General features: G+C 50.2%; 3 protein-coding genes and 1 long non-coding RNA gene across 12 annotated transcripts in view; 2 read left to right on the top strand and 2 right to left on the bottom strand.

The window, feature by feature from the left end:
* The first annotated feature begins 118 nt into the window (after positions 1–118).
* On the top strand, positions 119–5,957 carry LOC138688617 (uncharacterized). Its single transcript, XR_011327507.1, has 3 exons — positions 119–570; positions 655–812; positions 5,411–5,957. It is a non-coding gene; the product is annotated as an uncharacterized lncRNA (long non-coding RNA).
* YIPF3 (Yip1 domain family member 3) lies at positions 4,066–9,383 on the bottom strand. Its single transcript, XM_069800440.1, has 9 exons — positions 9,250–9,383; positions 8,966–9,172; positions 8,772–8,878; positions 8,086–8,131; positions 7,608–7,700; positions 7,132–7,263; positions 6,499–6,612; positions 5,915–6,038; positions 4,066–4,555 (listed from the first exon to the last, which is right to left on the bottom strand). Exons 1-9 carry the CDS (start codon positions 9,328–9,330, stop codon positions 4,434–4,436), a joined length of 1,026 nt encoding a protein of 341 aa, XP_069656541.1. The 5' UTR covers positions 9,331–9,383; the 3' UTR covers positions 4,066–4,433.
* Positions 9,384–9,472: 89 nt separating this feature from the next.
* Positions 9,473–12,978, top strand: POLR1C (RNA polymerase I and III subunit C). 5 transcript variants are annotated; one of them, XM_069800437.1, is made up of 9 exons: positions 9,473–9,754; positions 9,840–9,911; positions 10,012–10,119; positions 10,620–10,752; positions 10,845–10,991; positions 11,159–11,311; positions 11,490–11,639; positions 12,206–12,322; positions 12,462–12,656. In XM_069800437.1, the coding sequence occupies exons 1-9, from the start codon at positions 9,686–9,688 to the stop codon at positions 12,473–12,475; spliced, it is 963 nt and encodes a 320-aa protein (XP_069656538.1). In that variant the 5' UTR covers positions 9,473–9,685; the 3' UTR covers positions 12,476–12,656. The 5 variants fall into 5 exon arrangements, with proteins under 5 accessions (XP_069656538.1, XP_069656539.1, XP_069656535.1 ...); XM_069800434.1 differs by lacking the exon at positions 12,462–12,656 and adding an exon at positions 12,663–12,978 and having other exon boundaries at positions 9,480–9,754; XM_069800436.1 differs by lacking the exon at positions 12,462–12,656 and adding an exon at positions 12,663–12,978 and having other exon boundaries at positions 9,488–9,754; positions 10,872–10,991.
* Positions 12,979–15,408: 2,430 nt separating this feature from the next.
* Positions 15,409–24,879, bottom strand: part of XPO5 (exportin 5) — a 31,268-nt gene continuing 21,797 nt past the window's right edge. For all 5 annotated transcript variants that reach the window (XM_069800428.1, XM_069800424.1, XM_069800423.1 and 2 more), the window contains 12 exons: positions 24,125–24,225; positions 22,912–23,008; positions 22,273–22,409; positions 21,556–21,653; positions 20,998–21,044; positions 20,695–20,789; positions 19,765–19,827; positions 19,172–19,254; positions 18,316–18,423; positions 18,000–18,137; positions 17,679–17,843; positions 15,409–17,114 (listed from right to left, as the gene is read on the bottom strand). In XM_069800428.1, coding sequence (XP_069656529.1) covers positions 16,974–17,114; positions 17,679–17,843; positions 18,000–18,137; positions 18,316–18,423; positions 19,172–19,254; positions 19,765–19,827; positions 20,695–20,789; positions 20,998–21,044; positions 21,556–21,653; positions 22,273–22,409; positions 22,912–23,008; positions 24,125–24,225 — 1,273 coding nt within the window. In that variant the 3' untranslated portion in view covers positions 15,409–16,973. The remainder of the gene's footprint in view (positions 17,115–17,678; positions 17,844–17,999; positions 18,138–18,315; positions 18,424–19,171; positions 19,255–19,764; positions 19,828–20,694; positions 20,790–20,997; positions 21,045–21,555; positions 21,654–22,272; positions 22,410–22,911; positions 23,009–24,124; positions 24,226–24,879) is intronic.

Genomic DNA, 24,879 nt, shown 5'->3' with positions numbered 1-24,879 from the left:
AGGGTTGGGGAAGTGCCGCAGGCTTCTTTACCCCTGCAGCACACAGCCTGCACCCTCAGCCTGACCTGAGGGGTGTATCTCACACCCCGCTAATTCCCAGGTACAGATCAGACGGATTTGTTCCCTCCCTGCCCTGCGTCGGGTAATCCTGTACTTGGAGAGAAATAGGAAGCAGGGCCCCTGCGTTTTCAACTCCACTGAGCTGAAAAAGGAAGCCAGTGATGTGGAAATTAGGTTAAACCGCCTAAGTAGGCAGCTTTCTGCACGTAACTAATCTGGCTGCTGCATATACCCGTGCTCAAGTGAATTCCAGTCTGGTGGGTAACTCTGGGACAAACCCAGGCTCCTCTGGTGTGCAGGCCAGGGCGGGAGAGAGAGGATGGAAAGTGAGGGGAAAATAGGATCTGGAGGGGGATGTGAAGCAATTCTCCTCCATTGAAATGGAGGAGCAGGTTACCAAGCCGAGGGCTGTACTGCACACTAGGTCCTGAATGAGACGGGGAGCAGCAGATAAGAAGCTGGGCTCGGATGTCAGCTTTAAGACTTTGGCTGCAGCACCTAACTTATGGTGTAGGTGTTACCATGCCTTTTGAGTAACCCATTGCTGTTCTCTAGAGCTATCTACACATGTCTCTCTGTTTCCCTGTTGCACAGGGTTGCATGGGCTGCAAGACATGCCAAGAACAGACCACTGGCCTGGCAACACATCTTCACTGGGATATGAGCAGCAGCTGTCAGCATCCAGCTGTGGTACAAGTGACGGCTTTCAAAAAAGGAGCGACTGATCTCTAAAGTCACATTAAATGATCCAGGTGAGAACGGGCTCCTGTGTATTGCAGGACTGTGAGGGGCAGAGAGGCTGAATGTCAGAGTGGTGGGCAGGGGAGTGGCCAAGAAAATACCAGTTGCTGATCCATACAGGTCGACTGGAAGACTGCACTCAGTCTCCCCTCAAAATTACCTCCAGGCACTAATTAACCCATGCTTTGTTAAACAGGCTATTATTAGAGGGGTGCTTGGAAGAGAGCCCCTGGGACATGTCCCACTTCAATTGATAGCAGCAGTCCTGAAGCATTGATGAAGATGCCCTAGTGCTGGCATTTTCACTGCCTGTTGTGAGGAGCAAGAGCACATTGAGGAGACAAGCATCCTACCTTACTTTATGTTCAAATACATTGAGAAAAGTGGCACAGAAGCTCATGGTTCAAAGCTTTGGCTCACTAAACCTAATTAAGGGCTATGCAGAGGGGAATTTGGCAGTGGTATTTTGTGAAGAACTAGATACTGCTTCCTTGTCATGTGCAGTTATCCAGCAGGTATGAGGAAGGTAGTTTATTGTTTACCTACTGGGGGCACAAGGAGTGAGAGTTGACTCTCTAGACTGATGCCATTAAGAGCTAACACAAAAACAGAGAAAAACAGTGGATGAGGAGCAGCTAGACTGAGACTAGATGCAGGAAAGAAAACAAATGGGAGAAGAAACAGCCCTACTTGTAACCCAAAACACAACTAAGGCGACAGTGCAACAGGGATGGGCTGGAAGGATTGGAATCCCAGGTACTGCAGAGGAGAGGAGGTGATCATAGATGCCTTAATACACATTTTAGCTTCCTCTTTCTATTCTGACAGCTTTATATGTTTATTTAATATTCAATAAAAAGGGGCTTACACAGTTCTCACAGAGCTACCCTTCCTCAAAAGGGGGAGGTGATGGGGGGAATTATTTCAGATTTGCTGCAAGGGAGGAGGGAGAAAATTATTTTAGATTTGCTGCAAAAGCCATGGCAGGAAACAAAGGCAGAGATAGTCTGGCATGATAGGGCTGTAAGGCTTGTCCTGATAACTAGAGGACTTGAATAAGCACTGAGATGCCCTCCCACAAGGACTTTACTAAGACTGCGTGCTCAGCATGCTCCCTGGAACTGCAGCATGCATGCATTTCCCTGCAAAAGTGCATCCCTCTCTGCCAGCAAAAGGAAATGCTGAAGCTCTCAGCCAAGTACTGAATTTCTGGCAGTACAGAACAGTTCAGCTTCCAGCTGCTGCTGCACAGAGAATTAATCAGGGCTGAAGAACTGGAGCAGAGCAAGCCCCACAGCTTCTGAGAGGGTGGTTGGTTGTCACCCTGGTCATCTGTCCCCAGCTGACATGATACACAAGCTGCACAGGGGAAGCTTGAAGAGTTTGCTCACTGCTCTCTCCTGTGCTTTGAGTGAAAACACAGGGCACAGCTTCATCCCTCTGATCTAGCTAAGTGGCTTGGCGTGGGAGGGGACCACAGCTCTTCTCTAACAGTGTCTGTAGATCAGCAGTGATAAAGTTTGGTGCAGAATGATTTTTCTTCTTGGCTGGACTCATTCTAGTGACAATTGTCTCTTTCTCCTTTCCTTCCCCCCTGCCTGTGCTTGGAGAGTTTGCACCAAGAGAAACAGACCCATTCTAGGCTGCCAGGGCAAGAAGTGCAAGTTAGAAACCAACCTCCTGTGGAGTTATAAAGAGGGAAATACCAGTGTCAGCACTGCAAACTAACACTTCCATTTTGTCAAGTTTGAAAGTAAGAGAAATTCTCGAAGCTTGAAGTGGTTCAATTGGTCCAAAAAATGTGGAGACTACTAGCCCAAATAATTTATTTCATTCCCCCACACAACTTGCTCTGAGTGGTGTTCTTCAGCCAAAATAATTTTCCCAAGGCAGGGGAGGGGGGGTGGCATGGAGAAGAGAGTGAGAGAACATGTCTGTTACGTGTTTGTTAGCAGAGGAGCTTCTTGCTCTTGGAAGGGAAACAAATGATGAACTCGGGAATAAGCAAACAGTGGAAAGCAGGTCTGTGACTGAAAATGCTCGAGTCCTATCTGGTGACATTTTTGTTTTAACTGAAGCAGATGACCAGCCTGACGACAGTAGCTGGTGCTATCTTCCTCTCTTTTATTGCACCTTGGCACTAGTCTGAATGCCACTACAGCTGCATCCTCTCCCACTAATATAAGCAAAGGACCAAAGAGTGCAGTTCTGACATGCTGTCTGCCTTCTGCACAGCTAACTTGTGGGTACACCAAGAAAGGGAAACATCTTGGGGATTTTTTTTCAGCCTGAGCATAAAGGTGAACTTCAGTGAGAGGTGGCTCCTCTCCCCCAATCATCCAGAGCTATAAGGAGAAAAAAGGTGAAAGCAGTTACCAGCTAACAGCTTTCCACTTTTGGACCAGTACAAGTTAAAGCAGTGAGGGAAGGCTACATCTGAATGACTCAATTGCAAGTTACGGCAGTGCAAGTAAGCTATAGGCTGGGCTGCTCTGCTTTCCCATCCTTACTGGAGCTTTCCTGCATCAGTACACTGGAGATAAATGTGCCAACTCTATTACCATAGCACACTCCCCCATTTTTCCCTTTGTTTAATGGAAACACTGGAGAAAAGTTTGCCAGAGACTCTCAAGGCTCCAGGAGTCCTTTCAGAAATAAGGCCTAGACTCAGCTTGAAAAGCCAGACAGTATACAGCAGACTGTGTGTCTGGGGGAGCAGGATGCTGCTCCTGCTCAGAGCAATGAGCTCAAAGTCCCATGGCTGGGAGACATGAGAGCAAGCTGCAAAAGGGTGGGCTGAACCAGCTTCTTAAAAGAAATATCCACAGGACACCATGCACAAACATGCTGCCCCTGCAGTCAGCACTGCTGTCCCACACAGCAACATGGGCAGAGGAGTGGTAAGAACAAAAGGTGCTGTGAAAGCATGGGGACAGATACATTTCTGACATACACAGGAGAAGGTGATGTGAGATAGCAGCTTGGACCAAGTGAAAAGAGAAGGATCAATCTGGAACATGACAAGGAAGAGCATGTGGTTAAACATCATGCTGTTCCTGAGAATCACCACAGAAACCAAAGTTCCTGTGCCTCTTGGGCTATGGAAAAGGTGCCCAAGACAGGCCACATATCACAGAATATTTGAAGTAGGACAGCAGAAAATTGCAAAGAATCCTGCTTTAAGTCTAGGACAGAACAGATAAAGGCGTAGAGACCCAACACCACTCTCCCATTACACAAACAGGCTCAAACATAAGACACCACTCAGCACCAACATCAATTTAATTTTTCCCTCTTCAGGACAGGAACAGGGCAGATAACTCTGGGGTTACATCAGCAAGCAGAAAGGGGGTAAGGGACAAACTGTGCTGGGAAACCCCAACTAAACATGCAGGCAAGAGAACCACTCTACTGAAGACAGCCCAGACCTTGGTGGGGGAAGAGTGTAGTTCTTCTGAGTCACTGAGGTGCAGTCCACTCAGCTGCCCAAAACTGCAACCCAAAGGACAGGTCCAGGAAAACAAAACCAAGTCTTCTTCCTGCTGTTCTGTCCTGTTCCCAAGAGGCAGCACGTTATTATGGCCCTATGCAGCCCCAAAAGTAGTGAAGGAAGCAAGTCCAAGTCTGTGAAACTACAGGGTCAACGCAATGGCTTTGGCTGTTGTGTTCAGTACAGCACTGGAAACAACTGGAATGTCTCGGGCAACTCTCTGAAAGGGTGGCATGTTGGGTCCTTCCAATGTGTCCAGGATACCTGCAGGGAACAGAAAAAAGGGGAGAGTGGCAAGAGTTAGTTCAGGTGCAGATAGCACATTTCTTCTTGCTTTTCTTTCTGGCCAGGGCAGGGCCCAGGACATGCGAAGCACTTGCAGGTGATGGGAGGAGACATCTAGCCCCAAAGACTGAACAGGAGTAAACACCTCCATCCAGAGACCAGAAAGTACAGATCAGAGCTTGTCCTTGAGGCAGGGAAACTGTATGTTCCCAAGAGGAAAGCAGATCATTCACTCTGAAGGTGCCAGATCCAGTCCCCTGCCATTTGAACCAAATGCAGACACTGCCAGCGATGCTGCTCTGCCGAGGCAGATTGATAAAATCCTCTCCCAGCCTCATCCCAGCACAGATCCTACTCTTAGACCAATTGTTTGCTTTCATCCTGAGATGCACTTGCAGACTCACATCAGGAGCTGCAGCTGCAGGTGCAATGTGGAATTTTCATCATGGCAATGCAAACATAGACCATGCTTGGCAGGAAACATGCATACCAATGCAAGCGTCCTCCAGTCCCTATCAATTACCATGTCAAGACTGATCATCAGTCTTGGAGTGCCTTGAAGAAAATGGCTTAACATATATTTTATCTTATTTCATCTACTGAAAAGTTGCAGATCAGGGCTCAGAACCTTCACCTTAAGAACGGATCCATGAAAGAACAGTATTTACATCTAAAAGGACTTGTAATGCTATACTATAACCCCAAATTATGCAGATTTATCTGAAATATCACGAACAGGTCTGCAGAATTGCATATTTAGGGATCTGGAAACAAGCTAGTGATGTGGTGGGGGAAGACTTTTTTTGTCTTTTTTTTTTTTAAAATGAGACTGAGACTTTGTTAGGAGAAAACAAAAAGAGACTCAGAAAGGGGACCTGAACATGTATAGCCTGGTAAACAGCACCAACTGGGGAAGATGGAGCTTCTACACAAGATAAAAAAGGTGTTACACAAAGAAGGAAAAAGACTTATGACACATTTCCTGATCAGAGAAAAGCAACCCAACTTCAGCAAGATTCAGGAAGGGACTGCACATCAGCATGCAAGAACAGTCAGTGCTGTTACACTTCAGTTGTGGGGAAAGAATAAGCATCCTGCCTCACAATCTAAGACCTAAGTACTAAAACTCAGTGCACAGAAACCATCCCACATCTACCTGCTGCCCTACTTTGACAGCTTCCTCTAATAAAGCTAGTGCTGGTCATTCTTGGGTTGGAAACTGGCACGGATGCCCTCAGGTCAGATCCAAACTGTCCATCTTTTCTCTCAGAGAGAGCAAAAAGCAGCTCCTCTTCCCCCAGATCTAACAGGATATGTCTTCACATCTCCCTTGCTTACCTTCTACCACCTTGTGATAAGCAAAGTGCAGATAGAGGAGGAAAAGCATATGCAGAGCAGCAAGGGTCCCACACAGGATGAGCCGCTGGGTATGCCCCACGGTGCGCGACACCAACACAGCAACCTAGGAAAGAGGTGATTAGAGACAAGGTAGCTGCTACCTGAGCCTCTGGCATTCCAGTCAGGAGCATACAGGAGGACAGGCCAAGTAGTGAGAGGCAGTGGAAACACTGCTCAGAGCCTTTTTTACAGTTTGCACCAACAAATTCAGAGTAATCTGTTTCACATAGGTGAACCTTGCCCAGTCTCACCAAGAGTGCAGGATGCTCAGGCATGACTCTCCACTGCAGCAAGGGCTGTAAGGGAGTAAATCTCCTACAGCTGTTAGAATGGGTGAGGATATGAATCCAAGTGTCACCTCCATACACCAGTGGCCAAATGACCCAGGAGCATCAGGCTGTTCTTCACAGCAGCCTGAGCGGCTGTGAAATGAACTGCCAGGCCCAAGGAACAGAAAGCAAACAACACTTCCCTCCCTTTTTTTGTCCCCAGAAGAGGAGGGCCCCAGGCTGCCTGCCCCTTACCATTCGTAGTGTAGAGAGTCCACCAACACCCAACCAGAAGATATAGAAGAGGGAGTGGAAGTGGATATTATAGGTGACAAAGAGAGTGATGCAGTGACCAAAAAGACCGTAGCCCTGACAAAACAAAAATGTCCATGTTACAAGTGTCAGTCCCACACAAAGGGACGTTGATCAAGAGCATGGGGAGCCTATTCCTGCAACACTTCACCAAGGCAAAGCTTCGCAAACCACTCATTCAATGCCAAAGAGTCAACCAGCACAACAATTTTAACAGCAGCTCACACCCAGATAATCTGTCTGAAGGATTCAGAGGGATGTCAGAGATTGCCACTTTGGGAAACAGATGAAAGAGCCTCTGATTCCAGAGAAATTGCAATCTCCTGGGTTTTTACCACCAGGCTCTCAGATCAGGAACTGCAAAGCAGGAGACCTACACGAAGGAACTGCCTCTTTGTGCTATCACTGTGCCTGGGATGGGGCAGGTCAGAAGAGCATCCTGGAATTCCACGTTGTCCCAGTGCAGTTACCTGGGACCATGATTTACAAGGACTTTTCCCATTCTCTTGGGAAGAGCTTGTGCTGGAACACCACGCAGCCAACCTGTTATCCTGGGGCAGCTCCATCTGTACATACCAACAGTGACAGCATCTGCACCATCGTGATTTGGGCGTTACACAGATATGCCAGGAAATAGATGAAAGAGGAGACACCCAACCAGTAACCGAAGCAGGTGCCAATGGCTGTGCCCATCAGTGTGCCTTCCCTCTGTGGAGACAGAGTCAGGATGAGGAAGACTCAAAGAAGTGACTTGCCAGCACCCAAATTCCACCTCAGAGAGTCCCAGAGCCTTTCTAGGCATTATCAAATAGCTGGCTAGCAGCGTTCAGGGTGCCACATGACCTACACCCCAGCTCTCCCGGCAGCAGAGCATCAAGCCTTTCTGATGCGTCCTTCCTCCCATCCCCAAACCAAAAGGTTCTTCCTCAGATCAATCTGCTTTTCAGCAAGATGCTGTTGAGTCATGGAAGAGGTTTCTTCTCCATTTCTAGTGTCATTATAGCAATCCAGAGCCCAGTCAAACCACAACTTATCATTGAGACTCGACGTACAATGATGGTGTCGGAGGTCTTCATCCCATGCAAAAGGATGGCCACCAGTGTGAAAACCAGCATGAGGGGTCCATACAGCTCACCTGCAATCTTCTACAGGAGGAGACAGATCAGGGAAGGTTTGGTTAGCGCTCCTGAATACCAGGCTCCCCACCCCAAGCGATGTGAGAAGTGCCTTGGATGAAGTTTATCACCTAGCTGCCTGAGAACAGCAAGGCCACTGCTGATGGGAGCCAAGCAGAACAGGTTGTGTGATGAGGAGCCTGGAATGTATGAAGTCTAGAGGTCTAAAACTGTTCCAGCGCTAAAGGTAGCACACTGAGATTTGGAACAACCACAGGAAAGGGTTTACCAACATTTTCAGGGAGATGAATGCCTAACAAACTCAGGTCCTTAATAACATGGACTACTTTAGTTTTACAAAGTGTCTGTGGGACATTCCCCTGGCCATGGAGTCTGATTCAGCAAGAGAACTCACCTGTGGGAAATTAATCATCTTCACAGGAATCATGGACTCTAGCAGTCTGCATCACAGCACAGCAGGGAATGACATCAGGAGCAGGGAGGACAACAGTATGGTTAACAAAATGCTTCAGAAGTAAAAGATCCCATACACACATTACCAGTATTTTCTGCTGTGGTCACAGGCCTTGGGGGACAGAGATTCCTTCTACAGGGTCACATAAGGTAACTAAAGGACGAAAGCCTTACTGTCAGTGGGTTAACTTTGCCGGAGAGGGGATTCAGTGAAAACGTTTAGGGAGCGAGCCATGGGGATGAGAGATCATTGACAGAACAGCAGGAAGGAAAGGCACCTTTCTTCATCCAGCCTCACAAAACTTTGCCTTTTTGGACACAGCTCTGTTGCACACCCAACAGAAGCCACGTAACGCAGCTGAGTACTAAAAGGCTGAAGATGCCCCAAAGCCTTTTTTTCTGCCCTGAGCAGCAATGCTGGGTGACAGGTGATAGGGCTGCCAGCCCACCTGGGGGACCTCATTAAGGAGAGCGGGACAAAGCACAGTGCGTTTCCCCATATCTGAGCCTTCCTGCAAGGCTGGCAGCCCACCCCAGCTTGCTCGCTCTGGGGGGACAGCCAGCCTCCCACTGGCCCCCCGTGCCCCCCGCCGCCGGTGGAGACGGCCCAGGCTGAGCCCAGCCCACCTGGCTCGCACTTGGATGGGCTCCACATCAAAGTACGGCCGGAGGATGTCGATGTTGGCGTAGAGGCTGAAGGCCCTGGAGGCTTGCCTCTTCCCCACCTGCCACATCTGCGGAGAGAAGGGAGCTGGCAGCGGCCGGGGGGGCAGGCGGGGCCCCCCAGGGCTAGGGGCGGCAGGGGGCCGCGCTCACCTCACCTGGTCAGCCACCTGCCGCCCCAGCTGCCCCCGCAGCCCCTTCATGCCCAGGAACTCCCCGTCCTCCTCCTCGGCGGCCCCCGCCTCGCCCTCCACCTCCTCCTCCTCCTCCTCCTTCATGCGCTGGTGCATCTCCCCCATGTCCTCGAAGCTGGAGCCTGACGTGTCGTCCATGTTCTCCATGTCGATGACGGCGGAGCCGCCACCCTGCACCGGGGCGGACAGCGTCAGCGCCCGCTCGGCTCGGTCCCACCGCGCCGCCGCCACCCCCGGCCCGGCCCCACCTGCATGTTGTCCTCGAAGCCGCCCCAGTCGGCGGCGGTGCCGCTCCTGCCGCCGCCCTCCGCCGCCCCCGGCACGGACATGTTGCCCGGGCGCGGGCCGCTGCCGCTCGCCAGCAGCGGAGCACCCGGATGTGACGTTGGCAGTGGGGGGAGCCCCCACGCTCTCGCGAGGCCGCGTGAGGGAGGGCGGGCGCCGCCGCCATATTGTGTGTGGCGCAGGACGGGGAAGGGCGCAGCGGCGTGGGGGGACGACAAGATAGCGAAGGGGAACGGGCGGCGGAGGGGCGGGAGGGATGCACTGCTGCAGGGACCCGGGGCCGGCCGGCGGCAGGGGAGCGTGGGGCTCCCCGCGAGCGGCGAGGCCACGCGTGGGCGGGCGGAGGCCCGTCACGTGGCGTGGAGCGCCACCTCCCCCCGCCCCCCGCTGGCGGCGGCCATGGCGGCCAAGCGGGGCACCGACGAGATGCGTGACCGCGTGGTGCTGGGCGAGTTCGGCGTCCGCAACGTGAGTGGGGCGCGGCGGGACGGCGGGGGGCTCCCGGCCCCGGCCCCGGCCCCCCTCACGGCCCCGCCTGTCTGCCTCCTCGCAGGTCCACACCACCGACTTCCCCGGCAACTACCCCGGCTACGAGGACGCCTGGGACCGGCGGCGGTTCGAGGAGGTGGGTGAGCGCCGCAGGCGGCTGGGGCGGTTGGGGGGGCGGGGGCGTTCGGGTCCGGCGCGCGGCGCCCGGCGTGACCCGCGGCGCGTGGCCCGTGCAGGCGTTCCGCGTGGACATAATCCGTGAGGAGGAGGGCGCGCTGGAGTTCGACATGGTGGGCATCGACGCCGCCATCGCCAACGCCTTCCGCCGCATCCTGCTCGCCGAGGTACCGCCGAGGGCGGCCGGGGGGGCGGGGGCAGGGACCGAGGCTCGCCGGGGCGGTGCGGGGAGCTGTAGGGAAGGTCTGGGGGCGCCGGCCTAGGAGCGGGGGGGACCCCGCCTTACGTCAGCCCGTGCGGACGGCTTCTGGGGTTGGAAGAGAAGCGCAAATCCGTTCTGCACGTGTGCCGCGAGCCCAAAGAGAGTTAGGGCCTTAGCAGCACGAGCGATAGCGCTTGTTGCTCTTAAGAGTGCTGTTGGTAGTGTCTGTGGATCAACCTGCCCTTCATCTCTTGTGATCGTTTGTTTAAAAAAAAATAAAAACAAAGCGGGAAGGGGTACATTGGCTGTGAGAGTGTATTGGGTAGCCTGGTTTGGCAGAAATACTACTGAAAATAGTCTGCAGGGCAATTATTTATGGGAGAGAACGGACACTCTAGCTGGATATTCTGTTAGCATGTATTTCAACTGTCAACTTATGCTGACTTGATCTCTTGTCTCCCTGAGGTGCCAACGATGGCTGTAGAGAAAGTCTTTGTGTACAACAACACATCCATTGTGCAGGATGAAATTCTGGCTCATCGCTTGGGCCTCATCCCTATCCGAGCTGACCCTCGACTCTTCGAATATAGAAACCAAGGTGAGAGTCTTGGATCAAACAGAAATATTGAAGGTTTCTCCCAGAGCAGGAAATCAGGGTCACATTAACTGAGCAGAAGTATGTTTCCATAGAGGCTCATGCCATTCTCCCCTTCCCAGGAGATGAAGAAGGCACAGAAATTGATACTCTGCAGTTCCAGCTGAAAATAAAATGCAGTCGAAACCCTCAGGCAGCCAAGGAATCATCTGATCCTAATGAACTATATTTCAATCACAAAGGTGAGATCTCTCCTAAAAATAGGTGCTGTGTTTTTCTCAGGCCTGCGTGCAGAGAGAGCCGATTCCCTCATTCTGCTAAACTTACTTTTTGCTATCTCCAGTCTTGTACAGGTCAGCGACCTGTTTTGAGACAGTAGCTGGCTGATGCTTGTGACTTTTCTTCGCAGTGTACAGTAAACATATGACATGGGTGCCCTTGGGGAATCAGACAGACCTCTTTCCAGATGCTGACTTCCGACCTGTTCATGATGACATCCTCATTGCACTGTTGCGACCTGGCCAGGAAATAGATGTTCTTATGCACTGTGTCAAGGGTATAGGTGAGTTGTGGGTCCTGGGGCAGCAGGAGGAGGAGTGTGAGTGCTTGGAGTAGGGCACAGCTGTGTGAAGGGGAAGGGTGGAGAGCTGGCTTTCCCCCTGGAACTTTAAGTCCCGGCATTCTGGCACTCTTGTTCCCTGAGGCCTGCCCTCATTCTTGATTCTTAACTCTTCATTCAGGTAAAGATCATGCCAAGTTTTCTCCTGTGGCCACAGCTAGTTATCGACTGCTTCCTGACATCACTCTCCTGCAGCCTATTGAGGATGAGGCAGCTGAGATGTTGCAGAAGTGCTTTTCCCCTGGAGTCATTGAGATCCAGAATATCAAGGGTACTTTTTTCCTGCTCTAAGTGCCTTGTTCCTTACAAGCCTTAGCAGAGACTGATTAGAGAATAGAGCCAAACCTTGCAGAGGCAAAACCATGTTGTGGTGTTGCCTTGCCAATCAGCAGCTGGTCATGCTATGCTGAGCCTGGTTTTATAGATGAGCAGCTGTCACATGCAGATGTGTTGGGTGATGAACTGGGATCTCCCTGAAATCTAAGGCATTGGGTGCCTGTCTGCAGGGCTCTGCAGCTGCTGACTGCAGCTTCCAGTGCTGTTGTCTGCAGGACTGGGTAGTGAGCTTGCTCTTTCCAGCAGCTCTGTGTGGAGAAGACTTCTTGTGTCCTGCCCAGGGGTACATACAAGCTTTGTGTTTGGGTTGGAACTGTTCAAGAAGACCAGTTCTGTCAGGTTGGAGTTTCATGTTGGGGGTGTGCTAATTCTTTATATTGGTGGCTTCGCTGCCTTTGCTGATGAGGGAGTGCATGTTTGAGTCAGCGTAAGTACTCGCTGTGACCACAAAGCACCCATCTGCTGCAGGTGCCCGTCTCGTTTCATCTTTTTCCCCTTTAGGTAAAAAGGTGGCAAGAGTAGCCAATGCACGGTTGGACACGTTCAGCAGAGAAGTTTTCCGTCACGAGGGTCTGAAAAACCTCGTGCGCCTGGCAAGAGTACGAAACCATTACATCTGTGAGTGCTCCATTTTCCACAGAACATAGAGCCCTGCTGTGGTTTGTGCAAACAAGCAGAGACTGACCAGCGTGTATAGCTGGGTCTCTGCCTCCCCCTTTTTCCCCACATCATCAGCATTCATACATTCATATTCCAGTGGGTAACTACTGAGGTTGTGGTTTGGTGTTGCTTTGGGATTGAATGTGTTTGTGCTTCCTGCCGGCAAATGTAACCTTTTCTCTGGTTGTGAAGATCTGGCTTGTCAGAAGTGTGTAAGGGAAGACGAGGGACGGAGGTCCTGGAGCCAGGTGTCGGCTGAAGCTGCATAGCAGCTGTGCTGACTTGTGTCTCTGTGCAGTTTCAGTGGAGTCAACGGGTATCTTGCCTCCAGATGTGCTGGTGAGCGAAGCCATCAAGATCCTGATGGGAAAGTGTCAGCGCTTCTTGAATGAGCTGGACTCTGTGCCTATGGAGTGACCAGGCTGTAGCTGGGAAGCATATCCCTGCACTGCTGTTCTGGCCTTCTTGTACCTGCCTGCAGGGGTGATTCCTCTTCCATAGGCAAGAGGTTTGAGATGGGCTTGTGAAGAGTCCTAGGACCATGTCTTTGAATTTGTTTTCTGTTGGTAATGAGCCTCAGTGAGGAGATGCACTAAAATAAAGGCTTTGCTTTACATCTGTTTCCTTCTGTGCTGTTCACAATTGTGAGACCATAATACGCAGAGAAGAAAGTGGCAGCAGGTCTAAAGATGAATAATAGCATTTATTTTAGATTGTATGCAGTGTGTGAAGAAGACTGGTATGGCAGCATAGTAAAGCACTTCACAGCAGGTCAGTGAGATTTAACAAGTCAGTGTCAGCACAGGACTATTTTGCAGGTGTCTCAAAGCAGCTTGGGGGTAGTTAATGTGGTAAATGAAAGGCTGTACTGTCAGAGGGCTGGGACACCTCTCCTATGAAGAAAGGCTGAGAGTTGGGGTTGTTCAGCCTGGAGAAGAGAAGGCTCTGGGGACACCTTATTGTGGCCTTTCAATATGAAGAAGGGGCATGGAGAAAGACTTTTTACCAGAGCCTGTAGTGACAGGGCATGGGTTTATATACTGAGAGAGGGTAGACTTAGATAGGACATAAGACGGTTTTTACAATGAAGGTGGTGGCAAGATGCTAGAACTGGTTGCCCAGAGAAGTTGTGGATGCCCGTTCCCTGGAAGTGTTGAAGGTCAGGTTGGACTGGGCTTTGAGCAAGCTCATCTAGTGAAAGATGTCCCTGCCCATGGCAGGGGCATGTAGACTAGATGATCTTTGGTCTCTTCCAGCCCAAACGATTCTATGATACAGTACTGGGCTTTTCTGTGCAAAGGTGGGGTTTAAAAACATTCCCTGTCAGGACGGACTGTCCCTTCTTAAATATCTTAAGGTAAGGCATTTCTTCCCAGGGGTTAGATTTGACTACTCTGTTCTCCCTTTTGGTGACTGACTGTACTTTGGGCTGACCCTGGAGCAGAACTGAATGGTGGAGGGCAAGTGACAGTCAAAGGCTTGTCTCCACCCAGGGAAGCCTGGGAGAACCGGCAAGTTAGTCTCAGTGGTGAGCACTACTGTTAGTCGGCACTGGGTAGGTCTTAGCTTGTGAAAGTCTCTCTTGACAAGCTGATGAAGGAACTGGAACTTGTGGGGAGTATGGGTATGGCTCAGTTGCTTACGTCAATCCTCACTACAAGGTTAGAATTTAGTGTAGCAAATCATACTTTTTCTCTACCTGTTTCACTGGATATAGTTATACTGTAAACATCCTAACAGGTGTTCGGTTGGATATACTGTAGAGAAGAGGTATGCTTGGCATCCTCCTACAATCCCAACCTGTCCCATGTCACTATAGTGTTGCAAACCCATGCCCTGCTTCTAGATTTTTTTCAAGACAGCTAGTAATTGGTTGCTGGGGAAACTGGCTGCTTCCCTGTAAGGGCTGTTCTGGGAGCTGTCAGTGTTTCACAGCTGTGCTTGCTGACTCCTGCACCTCCTCTTTCAGCAGGCTTGCAGGGACCTTGGCTGCTGACCTCTTCCCACAGGGTCTCATTCATCCACTTACCCTTAGAAGGGAATGTTGGGAACCCAAGAGCTAGGCTGAAGTCCTGTAGTCTGTACCTCCTGGTTTAGAGCTCCCACCAGCCTTAGCCAAGATACCTCCCCAGGGCTTTTTGCTTGCTTGAAACTTAGGACAGCTCAGCTGTGCAGTACATGCCTCACCTGTATGAGGAACACAGGGTGTAGTCCCAGTGCCAGCATAAGCACAGAAAAGCTCCTCTTCCTCTCGACCGTGGCTAGTTCCTAATCAACACCATTTAGGTATCAACTCCATTTAAAAGATGGCGATTCCTAGCTGGATCCTTTCAATTTTAACAAGCTAAAGCAGCTTCCTTGCTGAGCTGGATTACAGCTGGGGCCTTGGAAAAATGTTTTGTAACAAAACTTACATTGACTTTGTTCAGGCCCACCTCTTTGAGGGCTTCTGCTTTTGTTGCAAGAGAGACCTTTCACACAATCTTCATCACGTGAGGGGAGAGACCAAAGGCAATCGCTACATCACCTTCCTATGTTACTGAAAAGGGCAGCTGAGAGAGTATGGCTAAACTACAGCACTATCACAAGACATTGCACCTCTCAGCAATAGCTAGGGTTGGGCGTGGAGGCTACTTCAGTAGTGTATGGACCTTTTCGCGCTATTGCTTCACATATTTCCCATACTGCTTATGGGACATACATACCCTGGCATAGCCATGCCAAAGGGTTTTGCTTTGGCAACATGTACCCTTCAAGCTGTAAACTGGGACCTAGCGGCTGTTGTGGAATTAATATAAAGCAGCTGTGAATGACATATAAATACTTCAAAATTCAATTCTCCCCTTGGCTTCTAATTTAATTGTGTAGTTTGGAATGGTTCTTTCCCTCCCTGATAATGTATGTTGACTACCAGCAAAGGTGCTCCCTTTTTGGTAGCTGGAATAAGGAGTGCTGAACAATCCTTAGGAGGGCAGTCTGGGCAGAGCAGAGGCCTCAGATCTGACTGAAACAGATAAAGAATAAAAATGAAACATGACACCATGTGTATGAAACTGGAATAGCTTTACTGACATTCAGAGGTGTAACACAACCAGTTCAGAGACAGCTTCAGATTTAAACATTCCTACAAAAAATGTTCTAAAAACCATTTAAAAAAACCCCCTTGTGTCTAGCATGAAGTCACAGAATGTTAAAAATATGACAACACAATAAATACACCCAGCCTTTGCTAGAGCCAGCAGCCATGTTAGCTCAGAGGTTAAAAAAGTTTGAGGCCAGGAGGAAAGTGGAGGGTGCTAGTGGAACAGCAGGGGCAGGAGGCTGAGTGGATTCCCAAGGCCTGCTCTTCCTTTCTGCACTCCCACCCCTCCCAACCCCAGCTTTTCTGTCCAGTCTGTCCAAGTGGAGACACAACCTTCTCCACCCACCACAGTTTATTACTTGTTCTGCCTCCTGGATGGCAAAACTGCCAGCTAGCTCTGGACAGACCCTCTCAGCTCCTGTGCTAGCGCTAGGATAGATTGAGTGAACCATTTGTCATGTAAGAAGAACCAGCTTTGCAGACTGGAGTGGCTTGATAAGAGTCCCACCTCATCTAAAACCCAATTTCTGACTTGGCTGCCCCTGTAAACTGCAGTATAAATCCCACTCCTCCTGCCCCACCATGCAAGTCTCCAAGAAGTACCAGACTGGGTAAAAACACAGGCTACTGTCACCTCCACAGCAACAGGGTGAGGAGATCCCCTTTGGTTTGCAGGTGCTTCAGATATTGGTCCAGATTTTGTGTACCCTGCACTGGCCATGTTCTAGTCTACAGGGCATGGTAAAAAGAAAAAATAATTAAAAAAATCTGTCCTGCTCCCCCTGAGAGATGTCCAAGAAAGGCTGGCACAAAGTAAAAGCCTTCCATTTGGCTCTGGATAGAACAAGCTGTACGATCATGTATATATACATACATATATGTATATATATGTATGACAGTGTCTGCTTCTTTCTAGAGAGCAGCTGCACCTTAGAAAGGCTGATCTCAAGGGAGATCCTAGAGCACTGCTAGGCTTCCTGGCACACAGCCCTCAGCCCAAGGCTCAGCATCCTGGAGGGAAACGGATTCATGAGAATACCAGTCCACTAGGGACAAGTGCTGACAGGCATGACAGGAGTGTCTGATGTGTTCCCTACAAAGCCTGGCTACTAGCACCCAGAGGAAGATTAGGGTAGCCCCTTTTCACATGGTGCACTACTCTGCCTTTTGCATTAATCTTAAACCCCAAGGGATGAAGAGGTGGAGCAAGAGTGACCCAAGGCTACAGGATGACCAGGCTTTACCTAATGGAGTCTATGGGCTCAGCTCCCACCTTGCAGAGAAGCAGAGGTCTAAAGATGTTCATCCAATGGAGGGGAGGGGAAGGAATCAGGGAAAGCTTAATAGACTGGTTTAAATGCCACCACAGGCCCCATCCCAGTGTAGGGAGGAGCATGGGACATGACCCATAAGGGGCTTTATTCAGACAAATGCTTGTGGAGGCGATGACAAGGAGAATCTAATGTGCTTACTATGAGGAGAGACAAAATATAAGGTAGGGGAGGAGATGGTTGCAGCATCCCAGGCTCAGGGCTCAAAGAGTGCAGTGAGGCCCTCTCCATCCTCATTTTCTAGCACATCCGTTTCCAATGATGGCTTCACCTTTTTGAAGAGAGATGGGAGGTTCCGGATATGAACCTCCTTGCGGAACTGCTCCCCGAGGGGCTTCTGCAGAGGACAGACAGGCAGGCATCAGTCATTACTGCCTTCATGCCCCCACCTGGCTCAGGGGCAGCCTGCTTGCAGATCAGAGGCAGACCCCAGATTCTGAGCAATCCCTAGGCCTGGACCCTATGCTTGCATATTGGGGAATCTCAGGCCTGGTCCTTCCCAAGTGCCAAGGCACTGAGGTAATCACCAGTGCACCAGCTCCCCAGCTTCTAATTCAGTGCCACCAGGCTCCAACGCCACCATCCTCACAAAAGCCCAGCACCCACCTAGCAGCTTCATTCAAACATTTTAACACCCTGTTCCTCCAAGGCACCCTTGGGCAAGGTACCCCCTGCCTCTCAGTTAAGTCATTGCTGGAGGGGCTGCTCAGTCTGTGCTGCCATCCCCACTGTAGCTCCAAGCTGAAGACAGACAGAACAAACACTGAGAACATGCTGCAACAGCCTCCTGTCTGGGAAGGGAGGCAGTGGGGGAGAGGCAGGCAGCCTGGCTGCCCCATCACTTCAGCAGGGTATGGGTGTGAAATGAAACAGGTTCATTTTCCTCCAGGATATCACTTACCCCAATGCAACCTGTGATGAGGCGCTTGAAATGATCCTTCCGGCGCTTGTCTGCCACCTTCTGCAGTGTTGGGTTCAGAAGCTTTGAATCAAACTGCTCCAAAGAGTCCCTCTGGATGTCTGGGATCTGCTCCATCACTGCCTTCAGCTCAGCGTAGCGAGGGCGCTGCAGGGAGAAGTACAGTTAACGCAGCTCTGCTAGAGGAGCAGCCCTGCCCTCCTCGGGGGACACTGGCTCCTCTGCCCGTACCAAGGGGGGCATGGGATTAGTTTTCCACCACTCCCCAGCCAACCTCGCTAGATAAAGAGCAGAATTTCTCACCAAGGCCTCGTAGATCTGGAAAGCCAGGTGGACAAGAGCTGCCATGCAGCCGTCATGCTGCCCATGTGTCTGTAAGCCCTTCAGCACACTTGTGAAAAACCAGGACACAGCATCGGGCAGGAGGTTTCCTGGAAGCACCTGGGGAAGAGGCACTGTCAGCATGGAACAGATACCAATACATGACTGCCTTTCTGCAGCAGCTTAGTCTTCCCAAGGGAGAAGGTGCCCAGGGGTGAAGCAGCCATGCTTCTCACTACATTCAGAGCATCATCTCCCAACCCTGCCAGAACTAATCTCTTCTTCCTCCCAGAGGTACCTGTTTGAGCAACGGCCAGCAAAGCTGTGTTGTGGTTCTTTGGCAGGACAAGGTGTCCTTCCAGGAGAGGGATGTGTAGGCAGTGATCAGCAGCGCAGTGCAAACATCCTGAAAAGGAGTCAGGGAGGGAAACCAGTCAGAGGAACTATTTCCCACCTCCAGGGTTCAAACCTGAAGGGAGCCAAGAATCAATCCAGGTGCTCTGCAGGAGCTTCTTAGGGCTATCTTTCGAGAATCCTGCTGCTGCTGCTCCAGCTGAAGGTGCTCAAAGGCACCCAGTGTGCACCATCATAGCCATGAGGAACCAACATCAAGCAAACATGCTCCCTTCATCTCCCCTGGAAAGGCCCTGGAGCATCCAGGAACTCCCATCAGCTGCTACTCTCAAGTCACTGCAAAAGCTTCTGCAAGAGCTTGTGAGGCATCCACAGGAGAGGAGGGCTTCAGAGATATTGGGATGAAGGTACTCTGCACAGTGGGTTGTGTTAACACTGTGGCTCCTGTGCCAGCTCTGGCAGATTTTAGAGAAAAAAAGAGCTGCTGGGTGAAGTTCTTCCTCATGAAAGCTGGAGCCCAGGATGAGGGCAGAGCCAGGGAACACCTTGGTGGGCTGAATGCCCTGGGCCTTGCCTGCAGAAGAGCTGAAACTCTGTAGCTGCATGTTATACTGGATCCCAACCGCCATTTACTTTGTGGCTTCTGCAGCCATTAAGGAGGCCCTTAAACAAACACCTATGTTCCCAAGAGATGCTACTCACACTGGGGAATGCTCCAGCAGCCTAGATGTCTGTAGCAGCACCTGGCTGCACCCCAGGCAAGCATGACAAAGAGTGGAAGTCGGACCATATGCTCTTACCTCTTGCTTCATTAGACACTTGCCGAGCTCAGTGAGCTCTGCGCTGGCAGGTGGAGTCACGTCTGTGGCCATCGCCTCATCATCTGCAGAGCAGAGCAAAGGCAGCACTGTGAACATGGCCTCCCAAGGACTGAGGGTGACACAGGGAGGCACAGCAAGAACTAAGCTGGGAGCCAGGAGACAGCGTACAGAATCAGTATGCTGGCGCAGCTTGCCAGAACATCCCTCTCCAAGCAGAAAGCACCCACCCTTTGTGGGGCAGGAAGGGCACCCAACTAGCTACCTCCAGCTCTCGGGAAGACCATGCACATCCCCCTCTTCTCCTCAGCCCTCTTCTTGGTACCTTAAGAATCAGCTGCTCCAACATGCTACCTGTGAACCCTACAGCACATTTGTTCCTAGGCTAGAGTGGTTTTTTTCTGTGGCCCCCAGATACATTGGGCAGGACAAAGCTGAAGGCTTCTTACCAAACCTATACCCCTCACACAAAACTTCCAGCAACAGACCAGCCTCTCCCGAGAAATGCACGAAGAAATGGGAAAAGTGCTTGTATACACCAAAGGCAGGAAAGACAAAGGTAGGCACTTACTCACCATCTCCATCTACAGCAGCAGTAGTGTTATGCTCAACACCTTTCTTAGAAACACAGCAAACAGCTGCAAAAACAGTTGCAGGTCAAAGGGGCAGAAAAGGGAAGATGCTACTTCAGAACATGCAGAGATTATCCTACAGACTCATGGGCTCACAGCAGCTTCAAGCTTCCCCAGCTTTTACGCAGTATCTGAAGAATCTGAAAGCCCAGTATAAAAGCCAAATACTGCACTACCTGGAAGGCTCAAACACTCCATCCACAGCATCCTCCCACAGTGGCGCCTGCTGCATGGTGTCTGCTTCAAACTACCAAGAACCAGGAACGTGCAAAACCATTTGAATAACCTGAGATGAACGCCATCTTAAGGCAACAAGGCCAATCAAGAAAGGAGGTAGAAGGTTGAGGTTCTGTAATCTCTATGCAGAATCAATTTTCCCAGCCTCTCTGCTCAAAGCCATGCTGACAAAAACATGACGTTGGAGAAAGGGAACACAAAGAAGGGAGACTGCTTTGGGGGAGGGACTCTTCCCTTCTGTCTGGCTAGAGACATGGCAATTGCCAGCAAGAAAACTGCTCTGCACTCAGGTTGTCCACAAATCCATGTCCTGTATTGGGCTCCAGGGCACAGAAGGGGAGAACCCAGATTCGAAAGGAGGACTGGACTTCTACAGGGACAGTGCCAAAAACATGGAGTCCTAAATGCTAACAAAACAAAAGGAAGAAACTCTCTTCTGAAGGTTGTTAATTGACCTCTTCCTAGGTTTTAGCTAAGATTTTGGCAGGGTTAACTGTCTCATACCTGGCTTCTGAGGATTATATTAAATACTACTGGCCATTATAGTTAAGTTTTACTGCACACTGGAAATTCCTGTTGTCCTCTCCAGGGCAAACTTCCCAGATATCCCAGGGGACCTAGCTTGATTTCACTTACTGATGAGATCCATGACTTCTCGGGTCAGCAGCCTGACCAGCTGTTCCTCAAGCATCTCCTGAGACTCAGGGTTGTCATCTGCAGCTTCATCCTCACTGAGGAGAACAGGTTTTAGTGTGAAGGGAGCCAATGTCTTAAAGCATTCCCTCTGTCCAAGCACAGGGAATGAGTCACCATCAAGGTCAACATAGTGTCTTCCAGCCCTCTGCTGACAGGGCTGTTCCCTGGGCAAAGGGCCACGTAAAAGACCACAGCTCCATCCCACTCCCCATTTCCCCCTCATATCAAGGGGTAGAAGCTTACCAGAGCATGCTTCGCTGGTTGATCACCTGCCATTTCTGAGACAACCTCTGTTCAAGACAAAAGGGAAGATTCAATATCTTCCTAAGGAGCCATGCTGGACACAATGAAAAGAGGCCCAAGTGACAGCTGCTGACAGAAGCACCAGAAATTTAAACACAGCTCTCATGCCAAGCCCCATTTTGAATGGGACAAGAACTGCTACCAACTGTGCTGAAGACACTGTGGAGACACTGTGGCTGTGCTGGCTGTAGGAATCTGAGTGAGCTGCCACAAAAATGAGAGGACACAGGCAAGAACCCCCCCCCCAAAATTCTCAGGGCTGAAGGCTGAGGAGCTAATATCCACAGGTTTGAATTCACAGGAAGGGGTGCTGTGCAACAGCAAGGGTTCAATGCACCTCAAAAGCTCCCCCTAAACAGCATCAAAATCATTAAGCATCATAGCTCTGCCTTTGTCTCTGCTGGCTTTGGAGAGACAGACATTCTCACACGTTGCTGCCAGCTGCTACAAGGAGTCTGGGCTGCCAAGGAACAGGCATTGAACAAGCTGTTTTCTTACCGCATGCAGATAGGTAACGAGTGGTCCCAGCATGGGGCAGACAAGGGTTTCGTAGTATTCTGAAGGGCAGGAGAGTACCAAGGGCTTCACAAACACACCTGCACAGACCAGTTAAGGAAGAGATCCAGCACATACAGCCAGCTGCTAGGGAGACTGCAGCACACTGCCCAAACCAGCCCATTCCACTGGGAGGCCAAGCAACAGAGACACCTCAAAGCCCATCTTCTCATAACCCTGAATTAACAAGTGGCATCTCTATACACCAAGAGCATGAAGTATCCAGCCCCTTTCCCCAACAGTTCAGCTGAGAAAGCTGAGGGTGCTTAGCACCCATTTCCTATCTGTGAGACTGAACATCCAGCCCTGGAAAGTGGGTTGGGAACCCCAGATGGTGTCCTACACAAGCACAAAGTCTAGTCAGACACCCTACTGCCAAGCTCTTGCACTATCCAAGCCCCCTTTGCCCCCCAGAAGGGACTACCCACCTCTCATGGTGCCTCCAGGACCACACAAATCCTTCACATTTATTCTCTCTGACCCCATGCTGTTTCTGCTCATGCCCTCCTAGGCTCACACCTTATCCACACCAGGTGTATCCCTGTTTGTTCACCTCCTCAATCACCCTTCTTTGGCTTGGCCATACTGAAAATGATGCACGTTTTCACCTTATGTATTTAAAGCCTCCCTAGCTAGCCTGAGACAGTGACGGAAGGATACGGAGCATGGGACGGAGTCTGTAATCAGGAATGTTGTTGAGGTTGATGAAAGCTGAGCTGAGGAGCTGAGTGGCGAGACCCTCAACGGTGTAGAAATCCTGTTGCATGGAGGGGCCTGCATTTCCCAGGATGTGGAAACTTCAACAACAAAACAAGTTAATTGCAAGTCTGTCTACTATCATCTTGAGATTAGACAATTGCCATGTTCTTAAACAAATACTATAGAGGAATTTTAGCAGAGTATCTCTTTTTTTCTGGGATACCTGCAGAGGGACAATGAATTAAGCATTTAAGCACTAAAATGCACTTTCAAGTGCTGATGTATCCTAATACACGATTAAAAGTGGCAAAGAGACAAACTAGGTCAGGATATCTGATAAGTGCTCCAGTCCGACTACCCAACCACAGAAGAGCTAAATGCAGATCCACATTTTGAGGTACTTTTTCCAGCGACTGTGTTCCATGTGTATGCGGTAGGTTACAACCACCAAGTATAGTTCACCACTGCAGCTCATACTTGGATATTAGAGGATACAGTTCACATGAAAAGTCTAACTCTAGAAGAAGTCAGCACCCAGCAATAGCCTAGTGCTCCAGCTGTGCAATGTTGGATTGCGTGGGGGATATCTGGTGCTCTTACCAGTTGTCATACAGGGTACAAAAGAAGCCCTGCATCCTTTCTAAGACCGTTTTGTAAACAGGAGAGTCATAAAGCTCCAGCAGAGGCTGAGGGAGACCTGTGGGAAAGAAAAAACTTCAGCTCCATTAATGAGAGAGCACAGTGCACCTTCAGAAGGTGCTGGGCAGGCCCCAGCCAGCTTGACAGCAGCAAGGGAAGCACTTGGCAAGATCAACATGCAGCCAAATGGAAAGAGGTACAGCAATCCTGGGGCAGAACCTCCCCTCAAGAGGTCAGCCAAGTTCAGGTCAATTGTACCCAGAGAAGAGGTGTTCCCACTAAGGTTGTTACAGCCCCCTAATTTCTCCAAAGCAAAACTTACTGGAGCTATCAGAACCTAGTCAGAAGCAAAGCTGACAGTTGTGCAGCTCCTCTAATAGCCCATCCCTTCAGGTTTGTATTCATCTCTGTTGGGACACAAGCTACTGCTGAACTATGATATTAAAAAGTTTAGAGCAGAGATCAAGGCCCTGCTGCCTTATGTGCAGTGGTTCACAGACAGAGAGTTTACAGGTCACAGAAAACAGGTAAAGGAATTATCTCCTCATTTTACAGATAGGAAATGGAAATAAGAAAAACAAAGCAACTTCCCCTAAATATTTCACTGTCTGTCAGAACCTGAAACTAACCCCCAAATTCCAGAGTCATGGTCCACATTTTATCCACAAGGCCACCCACTTCTGCTTGGCTGGAAAGGCTTCTGTGTTCAAAAGCTCAAACCTGTTTTAAGATGGTTCCAAAAGCATCTTTCTAATACACCGCCTAGAAACAAATGACAGGGCCATACTGCAGGACTTGGCTCTTGCCCTCCAAGACAGGTCTCTGCACCAGCACTCAGGGATCCTGCTGAGGACTAATTCTGCTCAAAGGCAGACAATTACAGCACCCCCCCCGGCTCTCCAGCCTGAAATACCATGCTGCAGAGACCACCACCCAGCTGGAACAAACAGTTTGGTACGGTACCCTTCATTTCATGCAAAGAAACCAATTTGTCTGAGACCAATAACTTATTTAACTTCTTTGTTTTATCAGGTTCAAATCATAGCTGAGCTGCGAATACTATGAAGAAGCTAGCTTTCCAGACTCTCTTTGCTTCCACTGCTACTGATGGACTTCTACCTCAACTACCTCTGAGAATCTGCCCACACATTCCTCCCAAAGAGAAGCTCCTTACCTAGGATGGCATTCTTCTCCACCTCCAGCATGTCTAAGGCCTTTGCAAATGTTTCCCCCAGCCTAGCCACCATCTCTGGCATGTAGAGATTGTTGTGAGTCCTGAAACAGAAGAGCACTTGGTTTATACCCATGCGGGTCAATCCCTTTTGCCCTTGACAGTGGGATCCTCTCCTTCAGCTTGTGAACAGCTCCTCTGAGGCAGATGATGAGGAAGGTGAGACCAAGCACGTGTGCATGGGATCCCCCTTCCCCACCTGCAAAAATATTGGGGAAGCTGACCCAACAGAGACATGGAGTGACTCCACCTCATGTCCTGAATCTCCTGGCTGCCCCTTCCACTTATTTCAGTTCACCCCACCCCTTGCAAGCACTGGCAGTAAAAACTCCCAGCAATTCTCCAGGTGATGCTGGCAACAGCTTATTAGCTTGGCCAAAGGGATCAGAGAATCTATTTTAAAAACTGACAAGACACGGATTCTGTACTCTCAAAAGATCTTCTGCACGTAAGGCCCCTGCAGAAGGAGGGGCTGTTTCAGCTCCAAAATACACACACTGCCCCCTAGGGATGGGTCACAGTCCCCAGAATGGCAGGTGGCATCGGAGGGAATCTAGGGAGAACATCAGTCCGATCAGATGTTACTCGTGGCAGACACGTGTGCCCCCTGGACAACACATCCAGCTGGGAACAATTCCGCATCATCAGGAGGCGGCCTTGGTCAGCTCTCCACGAGGGACACCAATTCAGCCACGGGT

This window comes from Haliaeetus albicilla, chromosome 13 (genome assembly GCF_947461875.1).
Source record: "Haliaeetus albicilla chromosome 13, bHalAlb1.1, whole genome shotgun sequence".
In the NCBI taxonomy this organism is placed as follows: domain Eukaryota; kingdom Metazoa; phylum Chordata; class Aves; order Accipitriformes; family Accipitridae; genus Haliaeetus; species Haliaeetus albicilla.
The sequence above is the reverse complement of the archived record's forward strand: the minus strand, read 5'-3'. Positions and strand labels throughout refer to the sequence as shown.

Bases quoted from the DNA above. Each gene is read 5' to 3' on its own strand.
- YIPF3 (XM_069800440.1), bottom strand. From the start codon at position 9,330: ATGTCCGTGCCGGGGGCGGCGGAGGGCGGCGGCAGGAGCGGCACCGCC. The intron at 9,173-9,249 runs GTGGGGCCGGGC...GCCCCGGTGCAG, and splicing joins GCTTCGAGGACAACATGCAG to GGTGGCGGCTCCGCCGTCAT. The intron at 6,613-7,131 runs GTATGTACAGAT...TTGTTTTGTCAG, and splicing joins TGCAGATGCTGTCACTGTTG to GGCTACGGTCTTTTTGGTCA.
- POLR1C (XM_069800434.1), top strand. From the start codon at position 9,686: ATGGCGGCCAAGCGGGGCACCGACGAGATGCGTGACCGCGTGGTGCTG. The intron at 10,120-10,619 runs GTACCGCCGAGG...TGTCTCCCTGAG, and splicing joins GCCGCATCCTGCTCGCCGAG to GTGCCAACGATGGCTGTAGA. The intron at 11,640-12,205 runs GTACTTTTTTCC...TTTCCCCTTTAG, and splicing joins TGAGATCCAGAATATCAAGG to GTAAAAAGGTGGCAAGAGTA.